The 17,150-nt window shown below is 42.1% G+C and overlaps 1 protein-coding gene across 1 annotated transcript; it reads right to left on the bottom strand.

Annotated features, from left to right (window-relative positions):
* Positions 1-1,143: 1,143 nt before the first annotated feature.
* BFSP2 (beaded filament structural protein 2) lies at positions 1,144-15,303 on the bottom strand. The gene is made up of 6 exons (XM_060247716.1): positions 14,763-15,303; positions 5,307-5,389; positions 4,428-4,584; positions 3,317-3,478; positions 2,526-2,657; positions 1,144-1,380 (listed from the first exon to the last, which is right to left on the bottom strand). Exons 1-6 carry the CDS (start codon positions 15,216-15,218, stop codon positions 1,144-1,146), a joined length of 1,227 nt encoding a protein of 408 aa, XP_060103699.1. The 5' UTR covers positions 15,219-15,303.
* Positions 15,304-17,150: the final 1,847 nt, after the last annotated feature.

The raw sequence follows: 17,150 nt of genomic DNA, 5'->3' as shown, positions 1-17,150 counted from the left end.
ATAGCTAAGAGCATGGAGAACTTTACCCTCCTGCAGCTGAGATGGCAAATTTGTTTGAAAACAGCAGTTTGGGAAACAAAACGAGAGAGCTGTGAATTTGCTGATGGGGACGCAATTCGGGGAGCAGATTTTCTTTCCTGGGATCTGATTTGGGGGGGTCGCACTTGTATGAATCTCCCTCTTTTGACTTGATGTGATTTGGTCTGTAGCCTTCTGACAGTGGAGGAGAGGCAGGTAGGCCTGTGGGCTTAAGTCAAAGTCATAGCCTAATCCACGGACCCTCTTGCCTCAGACATGCAACCACCCTGCTGGCCTGTTGCCATCTGTGGCACCCATGCTGCTGGTTGGCCACGCATGCCCCAAATTACTGGAAAATGGGAAGCTCGGGCTACAGTCACTCCAGTTGATTTTTCACCACAGTGAAAAGGAGGCCAATCCTAAATTTAACCTTTCAATTGTTCTTGAGGCAGCAAGAATGTAAAAGCACAGGAATGCCCCGCTGTGAGGTTTACTTGGGAGCAGAACTGCCAATGGGATGTGAAAACAAAGTGGCATGTTCTCCTGCCAGCACATTTCTGGTGGGGAGGAAGGAGGCAAATTCCATCTACTTCATGGTTGCAGCCCTCTTCCTCACTCGTCAATATGCTTGTGAATAGCGCTCCCCTGCAATGTCTGACCAGCCGCCATGAGGAGCTTTAGTGGGACTCTTTGCTGTCTCAAAATGAAGACAAGCCCCAGTGAAACACATCAAAGAGATGAATTGTGGACTCCTCTATTTTATCCCTGGGGAGGGAAGGAATGTGGTGCTGACAGATGAAGAGGATTTGTTTACTTCGGGTTATATTGATCTTTGGAGTGACATGTACAGTGAATTCATTTAGCTAGGGTTTGGGTGTCTTTTTTTGGTGTGTGTATGTGTTTATAAACTTCCAGAGTTATAATGGCGCCACCAGCACCAGACGGAATGGAATGGTTGATGGTGTTTTGTCAGATTCTAACATCAAAGTAATTTTAGCAATGCTAAATTTTGCTAGATCCAGCTTGATTTTTGCATTGCTTCTGCTCAAGCAGAAGTCGATCAAATGATTCCCTCCCCAACCTATGGGGCAGACAGGATGTTCTGTAAATTCAGGACCTAGTTCGCTATACATCCAAGTAATACCTGTGTTCTTTGTCTAGAAGGCAATGATATGCAGCAATATCTTTCTCCAGCTGCGTCTTTAGGGACAGCAGAGTTTCACGATCCCTCTGCTGCTGTTCGGTCTCTGCCCGGATTTCTCCTACTTCTGCCTCCAGTTTGGTAATGACAGAGCCTAAATTCTGAAGCTCTATGTCATGCCAGTGCTTAGTGTCAAAAAGGGAGTTCTCCAGGCCTCTCTTCTGCAAGGACAAGAAAATGACAAAACACTAGAGAGGCTCCTTGCTGGATGTTTTTTCACAACTGTTTTTTTTATATATGCACTTTTTTGAACTTCTCTCAGGTTTTGTGTGAGAGGTTTTCATCCCAAGCAAGTGGTCTGCCTGGCATATAATTGACATATTACAGGAGCATGAGAAGACTGTACCATGTGACCACCTGATGATGTGATGAGCCATCACTCTCTTAGACTTTTCTGCAATGAGTCAAGGTGGTTTCTGATCATGAGCTGCTTCTACTGGTGCTTAAATTGACCTGCTTTTTCTTGGGTTAAATTATTCCATTATCTGGTGATGAATGCACTAAAAGGCAGCCTGAATTACAAAGTGGAACCCAATGGCAAACTGAAAAGGACTCCATAAATCACAGGTCACTGCCTTCTTTTAAAATAAGAGCTACTTCTAGTAATATAAGTATCCTGAGTACTATGACATATAAATATATTAAGTGTGCTTCCTTCTGCCCACTGCACAGCAAAAGTCAGGACTAGTTCCAGTTCCATTTGCACAGAGAGAGGCAACAGATTAAATTATGCCTTTCCCAGTCTTTGAGTCTTGTGAACAGAGATGGGCATGAACCAGCTCACGAGCCAAAGCTTGGACCAAACTTGGGCCAGTTTGGAGTCCAGTGCGAACCAATGTTCAGGAGGAGTCCTTCCCTGACCATTTGCCAGACTTTTGACTGGTTGACACATTTCCCCTTGAAACTTCAAGGAGTTCCATAAGTGGTGATGAATGCTCTGAGAAGCATGTGTGCAGATCCTTGCATCCATGCCACCAGGCTGTGGATTGTGGCCTGAGCATGGGAAGGAACCAAAAGGGCATCTCATTTATTTCAGTGGAAGAAGTAGAAGCACTTGGTTTCACTGAAATCAGCAGGATTCAAAACAGCTTAGTTTTTCCTGGATCTGTGCCTTTATAAATACTATCTTCAGTGCTGCAAAGCTGGATTAGTCTTTGCATCCAGAACTATAACAGATACACCGAAGTCATCAAACAGTTTATTGTCTCAATGCTGAGTCTCACATCAGGTAGGAATTTGGCCAAGTGATCCAACTTGAAAACAATGACTTTATATCAGTCAGTACATATTGGTTCTCATTACTTACCAGTGTTCTTAGGGATTCGGTCTCAGCTTGCAGGCTTTGTATTTTGCAAGCTGTTTCGTGAAACTCTGCCCTCAGGGACTCAATCAGTTCCTCCTCCTGGGTTCGCACAGATGGTGCTGCTTCTGTGGGTTGCTGACAACATACAATAAGTGTCAAGACAAAACACTGGTTTTCATTTGCCATTCAGTTATACAATAGAAGAGTGGAAAGTTAAATGTCAATCAGGTTTTACACCCTCAAATTTCTCACTGTTAATGTAAAGGTAATTGATCCTGGAGTGGAAATGGTGTTGCAGAAAATTGAACAAAAAGTTACCTCATGAGGTCATGTTACAAAAACAAATTCTAGAAGAAAAAATTGTGTAATCTCTTTTCAGTAGGACCAACCAAAATACCACAGAATGGGTAATGAGTGTTCAAGAAAGGGGAGGGAGAAAAGATGTTTCCAGGCATGGTGGAGAAGTTCCTAATCTGATATAAGGACTTGGGAGGGGCTGTGGTCAGTAAGTAAGGATCTGCTTGGCATGTGGACCAGGCAGTAGGTGATGTGAAAGGCCTCTACCTGAGACCCTGGAGAGATGCTGCCAGTCTGAATAGACAGACTGATCTTGATGAACCAATGGCTTGATTCATTATAAGCCTTTTCACATGTTCATATGTCACATAACTAATTGGATTAGGATAGGTGAGAAGCTAGTGGGACAAGGAAACAGGGAGGGGGGGGAGTTGTATACTGAATGGGAGTCAGCTTTTTCCAGATATTTAGTTGCTCTTATCTTTTTTTATGCTTACCTTGCTGTGGAGCAAAGCTCCAGTCTCAGCACGGTTCCGTTCAATGTCTTTCTCCCATTGAATACGAATTTTCTCCAATATATTATCAAGGCCAGTTCCAATGGGAGCATCAAGTTCTTCCAGTGGTGATACTGCAAGCTGGTTGTACAGCATCTTGACATCCTGAAAAAACCATGCAGGCAAAAAGCGCAACACTCAAATTCTGTGGCTGCCCCTCTTTTTGTTTTTTTTATGCATGTATTAGAGCACTATAATGGTTCTATTAAAATTTGAAATAAGTGTCAATAGATCAGTGTACTACTATAATGATGTTGCAGTTACCAATTAAAAAAACCTTATGAAACCCTCTGGTGGTTCAGCAGGGGAAAATGCAGGAGGGAACACAGAGGGGCTGACAGCAGAAAAATGGCACCACTGTGGGTGGGACCTTTTCAAGATGGGGCCATGCATGTTACCTACCTGACAAAGTACTAACATTCTTGACCTGTGTTCCTTCCAAAAAAGATTGGAGTTAAGCAAGATTGGGGAAGGGAAAAACTTGAAAACAGGTAAACCCTGTTACAACACTCAGGACAATGGAACCCCCAGGTCTTAACAGAGATTTTGGCTTATCTCACTACACACCCAGTTTTCACTTATACCCAGGAGTAAACTTAAAGGTGCCACTGGATTAAAACATAGCTCTCATATCTGTTGTTAACTCTTTTATTATTTGTATGCCAGTTTGCTTCTATGAACAGGTTTTACCAAATGCTTGTTTCTAGACTTAGCTGTATGTATTGCTCAGTTACCTTAACTCTAATTAGCCCTTCCCAGCAACTAACCCCTCCATTGCATTTGATTGACAGATGCATAAAAAGAAGTGCAAAGCTTGAATACTGCAATGTTACTTTTGAAGACTACCTACTGTTAAGTCAGGATCGTTCCAGTAAGTTATGCATATCAAATGCAAAATAATAAATGTTAACCAAAACATTCTAAAAAATAAAGGAAAAAAGCTTCTTGAAACTGTTTGATTTTGTATGAAAAGCTGAAGCAGTAGAGTGCCTAAAGAGTGTTTTCTGTCTGTAACATGATCCTAGCTACAGGTTGTTCCTCAGCTTGGCTTTACCTCTTCATGATTCTGTGACAGTGAAGCTAGTTCCTCTTTCATGTTTTCAATCTGATTCTCCAGGTCCATTTTAGTCAAATTAGCATCATCAATCACTTTATAGAGGGAGTTAATTTCATCTTCCATTGCCTTCCTGAATGGTTGTTCATTTTCATACCTGCAAAAGGAAATGAACAACACGTCCAATGTAGCACAGTCTTGTCTCCTGACAGATGTATTTATCACCTATTGAAGTGATAGCTTTGCAACACTGATGGGTGTTCCATGAGTCAATCCCCTTCACTAGCACTGGCTCCTTTTCTATTCCTAGTAAGACTCTCACTGTTCTCTTCTGTATCAGTGTGGAAGTAAGCTAAGAGTTACTTGTCTTGTTTTTTTTAGCCAACAACAATTTATTTCTCAATTAAAATGATACAATCAGCAATACAATTGTACAATACACACCAAACAATACAAGAGTCCACATGGTTCCTCTTTTTTATACTGTCCTTTTATCTATTTTTCTATTTTTCATATCCAAGCTTACACCAAATTTAATTTTTTTTTGCCATTTCCAAAGGAAAGTTCTTATTCCAAAAGTAAATAAAAAGAATTCAGTATTGAGCAAAAACTGCATGTTTCTTATTATCTTGTTTCAGTGTTGACATTTTGTCCATAATCACAACAAACCATATTTTATGCAACCAGATCTCTAGACTTGGTAGAGTTTTTAGCAATTAGCAATCTAGCTGCTACCAAAAGATGCAAAGTTAAATACCATAAGTTTGGGGGTAACTGTTCAGTATTATGACTCAAGAGACAAATCAAAGGCATAAAAAGGATGATCTCCCATGTGATATTGCTTTCGGTATCAGATCCACATACGGAGATAAGAGTTACCTGTCTTTAATGTCTTCAGCACAGGCTTGAGTGTTTTCTGTCTGTAACATGAGCCGAGCATTTTCAAGGACTGCATCTCCAACCTAGAACAGTTCAAGTAATCAAAGAATAAGAATAAACCCACATACTACCTCATTCTAGAACTGGACCAGGCAATGTATTTGAACATCTTGGGTCAGCTAGGTGCATTTCATGGCAGTTTAATATACATTAGCCAAAGGCTGCATGGAGGCAATTTTAAATTGGTTCCCATTGGCAGCATGGAGGAAATAACAGAATAAGCATGGTGAGCCATAGCATACAAATGATCATGTGAGGAGCTGCTGCCTTAGGGAACAAGATGAAGGTATCCTTCGTGCATCTCTGGATTTTTTTGTTCCAGTGTGCATCACCTTACACTTACCAATGTTCAGCTCCATTTGCCATGTAGTTGCCTGCTCACTCAATTTACCATGGAAAACAAAGGCACATTCACAGAGTTCCTAAAAAATCTATTCTGGCAATAACCAGACCAGCTTAGCTGCAGCAAAGTTGCTGTGTCATGTGATTTCAGCCACAGTTTGAGCCTTTAGCATCAGTCGTATGCTGGCTGCATTGTATAATTGGGATTGTTTGCATGTGGATATAATGGACAGAGATGCCCCTCCCCTTATATTGTAACACCCAAGGATTTATGGTAATTTTTAATTGACAAAATAGAGGACTTTTACACCATACACAATCAGCTTGTGAATTTCACTCCCCAAGGAGGTGCCAATAACTTTAAACAACATTAGCTAATTGATGGAGGCCTATCATTGGGAATGTTGTGACTTCTGTCTACAGAAGCTCTATACAATTTGACCAGATGCTAGTAACTAGGGTATTGTTTCCTGAACCTTTTTATAGTTTCACAAATAGTCAAAGTTGTGGGAAGAACTGAATTCTGGATCCACTTTTGTCTGCACTCCATCGCTTCTGCACAGCATCTGGAGGCTCTGCTGGTGATAGACTGAGAACTCCACAGTTAATTAGCAAGAAATCCACTTTGAGATTTCTGATCGACAGCATACTGGTTTCAGGGATTTTTGTACATTTTTCATTTCTTGGAGCCGTAATTAAAGCACTGAGTTCCCAAACTGTATACCTGTGGCAAAATGAATACCACATTTGACAAGAAACCCCAACATATTCAGAAATGTGGTAACTTGCATAACATTTCACAAGTGATGGTGCTTACAATGAAATTCTTAAAGTCTTTTATGTGATAGTTCTGAATATCTGGGTCTGGATCAGAGGATTTCAGAATCTCATGATTAAAACAACAAATGCATCTGCATGCTCAGCTGTGGGGAATGTCTTTAAAAAAATAAAAGCTGCAAAAATGGGGAAATAATTCCTCACCAGGGCTTTTTCAGTAAGGGAAACCAGTGTGTGTGTATGTGGGGGGGAGGGGGACACATGAGCCCTTCCTCCCCGAGATGGTGTTGAGAGCCCAAATAGGATCTCTTTAAAAAGTCATTTCACATAGCTGAAGTACATCTTGATTGGCCTTTAGAAGGGTGTACCTCTGTTTAATATGGAGGCTGTCTTCAGTCATCATGGCTTATAGCCATAGCTTTCTTCCAAGAATCTTAGATGTCTTTTAAAGCAATCTGTGCTTGTGGTCATCACTACCCCCACTAGCACAGAAATTAATTACTCGCTGTCTGTCTTGAACCTGTTTCCCAACAATTTTATTGGGTATCCTGGAGTTCTCATATCATGGGAGAGGGAGAAAAACCTCTTTATTTTCTCCACCCTATTGCATAATCATCTTGGTTGCCTTCCTTTGTACTTTCTCAGCTCTGCAATGCTGTTTTTGAGATATGGCAGCCCAAACTGCACACAGTAATCTAAATAAAGCCACACCATCACTTTATACGAAGGGCATTACAATATTGTCAGTTCTATTTTCAATCCCTTTCCATAACAATGCCTAGCATGGAATTTGGCTTTTTCACTGCTGCCACTCACTTTTCATTGAGCTTTCCAGTAAAACCTCAATAAATAAAATAAAAAAATCTCAGTTCAGACCCCATCAGCACATATTTAAAATTAGGATTTTCAGTTCCAGTGTGCATCACTGTACACTTACCGATGTTCAGCTCCACTTGTGATGTAGTTGCCTGCTCACGCAATTTAAAAAGATCTTCCTGTAGGTCTTCACAATCCGTGTTGGTTTTCACCATTCTGAATGATTTGTTATTGTCTCCAAACTTGGCTGCTATATTGCTCATCTCCAATTCGAAATAATTTCTAATCAAATAGCAATGGTCCCAATACCAGTCCTTTGGGGACTGTACTGTTCATTTCCCTCCATTGGAAGAATTAGCCTTTTATTCCTATTTACCACTTCCTACCTTTTAACCAACTTTGAATCCAAGTCCTCTTATCCTATGACTACTAAGTGTACTCAGGAATCTTTTATGGCCGAGGACCTGCCTACCTTAGGGACCGCCTCTCCCCATATGTTCCCCAGAGAGCACTGAGATCTAGTTCTCAAAACCTTTTAAAAATCCCTGGGCCAAGAGAGGCTAGATTGAAAACAACGAGGGAGCAAGCCTTTTCAGCAATGGCCCCCCGATGGTGGAATCAACTTCCAGAGGTGGTGTGAGCCCTGCGGGACTTGAATCAGTTCCGCAGGGCTTGCAAAACCATCCTCTTTCAGCTTGCTTTCAAGACAGAACCCGGCTAAATTGACTTGTAGCCACCTAGCCATCTTATACATGACTGTGAACTGTAGCACCTTAATTATTAACTTTTAATTTATAACAGCTGTTTTATCTATTTTAACTAATCTATAACGGTAACCTAATTGTATTTTAATCTGCTTTTGTCTTGATTGTATTTATTGAAATCATGGTTGTCCCATGTCTGTGAGCCACCCTGAGCCTGCCTTTGGCGGGGGAGGGCGGGATACAAAAATAAATTTACTTTACTTACTTTACTTTAATGAGGAACCTTGTCAAAAAACTTTCAGAAGTCTGTGTATATTATATCTTCTAGATTGACTTTATCCATATGATTGTTTACCTGCCGATGAAGGGGCCAATGATGATAAGGCAGAACTTGTTTGCACAAGCCTTGCTGATTTTACTTTGACAGACTTGACTGCTAGTATTTTGTGATTACTCAGCAACCCATGGCAGCCATTTTGTGGCAGTGCTCACTACTTGTTCCCAATATTCCAGAAAGGCTGAACAAGGTGGAAACACCATTTTATATATCATGCCTAGTTTTATATGCAGTTGACATAAAAAATAACATCAGAAATTAAAGGAATTTAATAAAATGTTGTGTAAATAATCTCACAGTTTTGATTAATTCAAGGCAGAACTGAAAATGAAATGACATCTTCTGAGTTGTGATTATGGGGCTGCAGAATGTAGTACATCACTGTACATAATTTTAAGCCCACAAAATGACTGTGTACAATTGAAAATGTAATATAGGCCATGTGAGAGGAAACCTACCAAACATGTTGGGGTACTGAAAAAAATCAAAAAGGGTATTTGTATATATTGTGGATAAGCCTGATTTTATGTCTTCATTTTTCATATGCCTAAATCTAGAACAGCATCTCTTAAATTTATGTTAGCTGGATTTGAAGACATGGTTCTCACACACCTCCAATGGTGTGTGTAAGAGGTTCCCAGCATGTGTGAGGCCCTCTCTCTCTCAGCTTGGCTTCGCGAACGAAGATTTAAGAAGGGTGCAATAGTCCACCCTCTCTCTTTCTGCATGACTCACTGATGTGGGCACACCTCTTCACACAGCAAGGTCAAAGCAGAGACTCATGCAGAGAACAGGCAGCCTTCTCTGAAGTCAGGCAATTGTGTTGTCTGTGTATCTGAGGGTGTGACAGTATATGCCTCGAACTAGGAACAGGTACTTCTGTTGTAGCTGTATCAGGGGTGAAATGGCAATTGAAACATAATACTCTGGATTAAAATTTTCTCAGTGCAAGTGATTGCTGAATGAACACATGAAGTTACCTTATACGAAGTCAGATTATTGGTCTTGCATGGTCAGTATTGTCTAGGGTTGCCAGCCCAATGCCAGACATGATGATTCTGTGTTTCACAGTGTTCTAAGATTCACCTAAAACATTGTGGTAAAACTATATAGAAAGTTTTGGGTGAATCCTGTAACATCCAACTGGTTCCCTGAAGTCACTTCCAGGTTTGCATCAGAAGTATGGTTGCCAGCTCCCTCCTTTCCACCAGCAGGGGATAGGGGCATAGGTGCGACAGGTTGGGAAACTCCTGGAGATTTGAGGATGGAGCCTGGGCAGAACAGGGACCTCAGTGGGGTACATTGCCACCCTCCAAAGCATCCATTTTCTCCAGGAGAAATTATCTCTGTAGTCTGGAGATTAGCTGTAATTCCCAGGGAATCTCCAGGTCTCATCTGGAGGTTGGCATCCCTAAGCTGTGGTATTGGTGTGAAGCCAATTTCTTCTCTCACACATTTTGCTCCACCAACTAGCAGTGGGAGCAGTGAAAGCTGGAACAGGAAGTGTCCCACTACGGTCTTACTGTACCTAAGGTTGCCAGGCAACTGGTGGGAGCTGGTGGAGCCAGGTACTTACCATGAAGGGTGAGTGATTGTTGCTGCCAGGGCAACACTCTAGCTCAATCCGAAACACTCTATGGAAGCTATTGAGTTTTTGGGCCAGTGCTAGAACTATTCCAGCGTAATGCCAGCACTTCTGGGTCATGCCAGAAGTGATGAAGGGAACAATGATCACTGGAACCCCACACCCCAGTCTGGCCAGCCTATTTCCACTTGCTAACTAACTGAGAGTCAACAGGTAGCGGTCAAAATTGCCAAACGTTTGATTGCCATAAGTGGGTACATGGCAAGCTTAATTATACCTCATAAAGGTAGGTCTCTCTCATCCCCAAACTCTGCCCCCCAATTCCACTCCCAAATCTCCAGGAATTTCCCTCCCTTAATTTAGATTACTTTTATCAATATTTTCTACTGCGCTGGATTCTAAGACCTGATTGGCCCATGCAGCAAAATGAAGTGGCGCTAAGATGGCTGGGTACACTGCGCTAGAGTTAACTATTCCCCTCCAGTCAGTGAGTGACAGATCACATTGTTCAAAGTGCCTCAGTATGAATACTTTCCTGTAAATGGAAAATTAACACAGCATGTGACAGACTGAGCTAGGACCTGTCTCCATGATTGCTAATATTGTATTTGCAGGATTTTTCCCCCCACGGGGGGAACACGAAATAACAGATCTCTCCCTACCCTTACATTCTAAAGTGAAACAACGTATTTTATCACTTCAGAATTCGACTCCCTTTTGCTGCATCCGTAGACCAGGCCGAACTGTGGGCAGTAAAAAGGCACATGGTTCAAACTGCTGCAAGGAGATCTTAAGGCCTGTAACCTTTTAAAAAAATTGGCAGTGCTGTTAAAGAGCTGAAGAAGAGGAGAAAATCAAAATAGGGATGCTTTCCCTATCACTGAATTACCAAATTGAAGACAGCAGTATCTGTTAATTTCTTCACGTTATTACTGAAGGATACAGCCCAGATCTCCATAAAAATGGATGGTTACTCAAATGTAGTTTGTCCCTCTTGCCTTCTACATGACTCTTATTAAAATAATATAAAATGCATGAAGTCAAATGTATATGCTATCGAAGTGTTCACAGGATTGATCAGTGAGCTCCAAAATACTGAAAACAAAATGCCAACTAGTAGAAGTTCCATTACATGAAATATTGACACAAGAGGTCTCTTAGAGCTCTGTTGGAAAACAGGATTTACAATGATTTAGGATACTTTAATTCACATCCAATCATCTTGCGAATTGCACCTACAGATTAAATGGTTATTTTGAATTGTTCTTGTAAGCAAAAGAATGTGTATGTGTGTGGGGGGTTAGTCTGCATTAATTGATCTGGAATAATCAAAGAATACCTTGTATGAACGCTCAGAGATTTACGCTGGTATAATTGCCTCTTTTAAATAATCCTAGATAATTCAGCAGAGGAAAATAATAGAGTGAGAACTAAGTAATTGGATTAATCAGTTAATGAAAACAGACATCCTGTTCTTGGATATAATACTAAATGCAGACACATTTTATAGCCTTCCTAAACTGAGCCCTATTTTCCAAAGGTAATGTTGGGTTTAGTTTATTGGTACTTGTATGTATGCTGTGGTTCTCACATGCATTGGAATTTTATATACAAAAAACCCCACACACATTTGAGATGGATGTGACTTCTGCATGGGGAATCATGTGCACTCCAACACCATCTCTATGAGTATACGTACATAAGTTTTTCCATGTGGCCACCAGCTGGGATTTCACCTATACAAGGTGAAATGTGAATACAATCTCATCAAGCAAAGGCAGGTTCCAGGAAATTGTCACAGAAATAACTTTTATGTAAGAAATCTGTCTTGCATAAAGCTGTCCTTGCTTCTTTGTGTGAGAAACCAACAACTTGACACATTGGGCTGCCTAATCCTTTGAACCAGAATTGTAGCACCGGCAGATGGGCCCAAATCACAATTTACCTACTCTGTGCTTTTGACCTGCTGATGAGCCTGGTGCATTATTTTTGTAATATAAACCATCTAATCTGATACTCCACTATGAGGCAAGGCTTTTTAGCCCCCAGCTGCCATAGACCTGCCTAGACAAAGCTACATAATATGGGAGAAGGCCAAAAGAAAAGAAAAGAAAAAGAAAGTCTAGTCTGACTGGGGAGGAGTGATGGCAGAAGTCCCTTCCCAATTCTAACTGAAACCGATTGATAAATCCCAGCAATTTTGTACTAGACCTTTAATATCCTGGTTTAGCCCTGTCCCCAGTCTGACATTCATTCTACACTAAAATCATAGAATCATAGGGTTGGTTTCTCTGATTCTAGTGTAGAATGTCAGTTTGGGGACAGGGCTAAACCTGGATTAAAGGTCTAGTGCAAAATTGGTCCCAGTCTTCCACCACAGTAATTTGACAGCACAGGTCCCAGTACTGCCCCTCTGTGGTGAAGGTTAAGCTGACCCAGGGCAGTTTGTACAAAGCTACCCATTTGAGAATCATAGTTAAATGGAGATTTGAACCCACATTCCCCTCACCCACTCCAGGCTTCATCAAGACCTTGTTGGATACTGTGCTATCAAAGCGCTGAAGCAATCATTCACCTCCTGGATTGTCCTCCATAGAGGAAAATTCAGTTTCAAGTGTGCTGCACAGTAATGGTAGTGCCATATATGATGATGTGTGAATAGCTGTTCCCTACTATGCTTACAGTGCATTCACCAAAATATTCCGAGGAACTTATATCAGGACGAGCCATGAGGCTGATTGAGGGGGGAATCCTAGTGGCAGTGGCACTCTGCTGCTGCACCACTTGCTCCGTCTCCCACCTGCCCCCTGCTGCTCCACTTGCCAGCCTGCTCACTTGCTCTCAGCTTTGCTACTTCTGCAGCCCTGGCTGATGCAGTGGCTTGGGCTCCTGCCCACCCAGGCAAACTCAGCAGAAGGGGGAATCTCACTTGCTCATTCCTTCCCCACTCTGCCTGACCACTGCTCAGCTTGCCTGGCAGCAGCACCTCCTGTTCTCCCCTCCTGTTCTCCCCTCCTATGTGGCTGAAATGGCTGCTTCCTTTCCTCCAGTGGCTCCCATATGTTGCTACCAGGGTGGGTGCAGCCAGGTCTGTGGAGAAGCATTGCCTATGCAGGCACAGACAGTGTTCTTTTGTTTGGAGGAAAATTTCCGTCCCGTCCTTTTAAAAAGTTTTTGTATTCTTTCACAAACCTGGGGAATTTGCAGAAATATCTGTGGCCCCAATCTGTGGATTTAAGTATCTGCCCTGATCTGGATAGGCCAGTCTCTTCAATTCTTGGAAGCTAAGCAGAGTTGACCCTGGCAAGTATTTGGATGGGAGATGTCCAAGCAATATCAAAGGTATTTATTATTTATTTATTACTTCACATTTCTATCCCACCCTTCCCAGATGGGCTCAGGGCGGGTGATATCAGAATAAAACAGATTACATAATTGGTAAAACAGCTAGCTAAAACATAAAATCAGACAAATCATTTGACTAATTAAAACATTCAGATGGCAACAGTTTCAAAACCGCAGTCCCTGGCTGCACAACAACCATAGATGATAGTAATCGTAATCAGTCCTTACTTCAGAGTGGGCCAGCATGTGACAGGCAATATTGACACAGAGGCAGGCAATGGCAAACCACCTCTGAAAGTTTCTTGCCTTGAAAATTCCAAGGGGTCACCATAAGTCAACTGTGATTTGACAGCATTTTCCAACACCACAATTGGAGCCATGGCAGGAATTAGATGCAGTTATGATATAAGGATCCATGGCTTCAGTGGGCTTATAAGACCTGAAAAGAGCTAGTGTGAGGTAGTGGTTAAAGTGTCAGACGAAGATCTGAGAGCCCTGGTTCAAATCCCCATTTTGTCATGGAAGTTCACTGGGTGATCTTGGGCCAGACACATACACTGTTATTGTGAGGATAAAGTACAGGCGGGAAGAACAATATTGTTAGCCACTTTGAGTCCAAAATGTGGAGTATAAATATCTAAATAAAGTGTGAGGTAAGGTATCATGCATTTAGTCCCTCATCAAAAATTGGGCCAGGGTTGGGATGTTAGTGTCCTCATTCTACAGATTATAACAACCCTTCCTAGTGGTACACAGGACTGCATCATAAACATTTATTTTTTGTGCTGTCATCTCACCTCTCGTGCATGGATAAAAGTTGCATATAGTATTGTGCTGGGTTTTTACAGGTTTGGGTTTTAGTTTTGTAAATGGACCACAATCTTCCCAGCCATTCAGCAGGAGATGCACCAACCCTTCTGTTTCTGTAGAAACGCAATCCAAAGGTGTACATTTACCTTGATTTTTAAAAGCTGGGTTGTGTTCAAGAGACATGATAGAAATGTATCTTTGTTGCAGCTTATTCTTGAAAAATAAACAGGGCTTTTCAAAAGTGCAATTCACAGAAAGACGACTCAAATCTCACCCCCCTCGTTACAAACACGATCAAGCTGGTAATGAGATAATGCTAGCGGATAAACATACTCCATTTCTGGCAGCATTCCTCATTATAATTTCACTCCTAATCATAACAACTGCTCAAAGGAGAAATAACTGATTATAATCGGGCCAAACTGGGAGAGCTTTTCCCTCTCCTGCCCATAAACCTCCTAAGGCAAATCTCATCTATAATACAATTTTTTTCCACTGCACACACTGTGAAATAATGCTAATTACCATGAAGATTAAATGTGAAATACGCCATGCAGGGTAGCCATACATTAGCATCAGGCTGTGTTTAATTGCCAGTATCGGAAAACTCTTTCTTTTGGTTAATGATTCATTTGTTTTGGTTTTCATTATCATTTTTTACAAAAAGGTCTCATACTCACTTGGTGGTAGATGGTTTCCCAGCTGTCTCTTAGGGTTCCCCAGTTATTGGCGCTGGAAGACTTCTTGTTCAAGTAAACGCGGATGCGGTCCTCGAGTTCCTGGTTCACCTGCTCTAAAGCTCTCACCTTCTCGATGTAATCTACCAGGCACCCATTCAGGCTCTCGTGAGATAGGCCTCGTCCCCTTTCCAGCCCTTGGGGTAACGGCACTGTCGTGCAGGAGCTACGAAGGCCTTGTAGGAAGACACTGCTTATGCCCAGAGCTCTGCGGGACACCCGGGTGCCTAAGCTGCTAACACCTCCAGTAGGTACGATGCCCACATAGACCCCTGGGGGTCTCGACAAGCTCCCTCCTCCACCAATGCTAACTCTACGGCTGGTGGCCCCTGAGCTTTCTGCTGTGGAAGTAGAGGGCTGTTGTCCCAAAAAGGAAGCCCTGCGCCTTGGTAAGGGCATGCTGCCGCTCAAACTGTCTACATCCAATGCGTCGTTTCTCCCCTCGCTGCCCCTCAGCTGGGTGAGATCTGCAGAGCCAAGCAGGATTGGGGAAGGGAGGGTGTTATTTGCACTCCGTCCCAAGAGCTTCTGGGACATTTCTCATTGTCTTTGGGCGGCCACCATCGGCGTGTTTGTCGGAGTGATTGTGTGGGGCTTTTCACTGGCTCAGCAATCTATTTCATGAGAAATCTGTCTGCTGCAAGTGCAGCACATGGAAAGGTCAATGTAATATGCAGGCACAATAGGGGGGAAAAAAGAGAGAATTCCTTACATATTTAAATGCTGGTGTTCTCTAGACTTCCACATGCAAGGGCTTACTTGTACTAGCACGAGCTCAGTTAATTGAGACACACCTTATCCTCAGAAGGAGCTTACTTAACCGAATAAAACTGCTTATACCGCTCAGTGTGAACCTTAATGCCAAAACGCTCTTGACACATTAATGCACAGTTTAGAGAGGAAGGATAACAGCTGGAAGCATACTGTATTGTGAGCTGCTCAGAAACTAGCATTCATTTCTTTGAGTGCCTACAGACGTACCATTATTTGAATGATGGGGCTGCTCTGGAAACACACGTAGTGTTGTGTTCAGTAGTAACCAGCCATTTTCTCTCCAGGGTTTCACTTAGGGAAAACTGGTTCAGCAGGTCTGCAGCAGAAGCCAGCTGTGGATAGTGCCGATTGCCTAGTGCTTGTGACGTTGGCAAACCACCTCTCCTTCCCGAAAACAGTTTTGCGGCAATTTTTAAATGTCCTTTTTTTTTAAAAAAAAAAATTAAGGTGGCAAATGAACATTTAAATGCATAAATGTTGATGTGGTGCAAGTGAACTGGTTTCCTGAAGCATTCTTGGAAGGGCGAGAGTAACAAGTGAACCACCATTCAATTTGCTGGTACATGAATGAGAGCTGGTGTGGTCAGGTGTAGTGGATAAGAGTGTTGGACTAGGATCCTGGGAGGCCCAGGTTTGGAACCCCACTTCTACCGTGAAAGCTTCTTTTTTTAATTTGGGCCTGTCACAAACTCTCAGCCTGACCTGCCTCACGGGGTTGTTGTTCTGAGAAAGAGGAGGAGGGGAGAACAGTGTTCTAAAACACTTGGAGACCTGACTGGGGAGAATAGCAGCACATGAATATATAACTGCAAATTCATGCAGGCGAATATATTTTACATTGAGAAGGAGGGAGGAAAGCCAAAGGAGAAAAATTTGAGAAAATAGACAGGAATAGGCAACTTTTTTGGCCCAGATGTCAAAAATAAATGGTTGGTGCTAGGCTGTTAAAAAATTAATTGGCCCTATAGCATCTTAAATAATTGCAAAGGCTATTTTCTAATATATGTACCTGCTATGAATGCTGCAGCACAGAATGGTAGATGCACATCAAATATATCTTAAGAACCACAAAAGAGGAATACTGACTAGTGAAGAGAGGGGCGGAATCCTGGGTTTCTTTGTCAGCAAACCAGACATGAAAGGGCCTCTCTCTTTCATTGCATTCGGAAGAAGAGACAATTTTGCTGCTGTAAGTGCTTCACACTTTCCTAGTGATAATTGCTGCTATGTTCATCCCAGAGGACAAGAATAACAAAACTTGGCAGATTGGCAGAGGGTCTCTTGTGACCTACTTTGAGGTTCCAAACCACCATTTAAGAATCAATGCACTGAAGAAACTGTGGGGCATGTGCAATATGAGCTGTTTCTTATTTGTGCTAGAGACAGATGTTGCAAGCCCTGCTGTTTGTTTCCCCACCTACTGAGACACAATAAGTCTGTGCGGTGAAGCAGACAGAAGGACTTGAATTTCAGTTGAACCATGAGACTTACTGTGTGGGTGACTGACTCCTCTGCTCCATTCCCATTTGTAAAATGGGAACAATAGTTATTTTTATT

The sequence above is a fragment of the Heteronotia binoei genome, chromosome 10 (genome assembly GCF_032191835.1).
Source record: "Heteronotia binoei isolate CCM8104 ecotype False Entrance Well chromosome 10, APGP_CSIRO_Hbin_v1, whole genome shotgun sequence".
Taxonomy (NCBI): domain Eukaryota; kingdom Metazoa; phylum Chordata; class Lepidosauria; order Squamata; family Gekkonidae; genus Heteronotia; species Heteronotia binoei.
The sequence above is the reverse complement of the archived record's forward strand: the minus strand, read 5'-3'. Positions and strand labels throughout refer to the sequence as shown.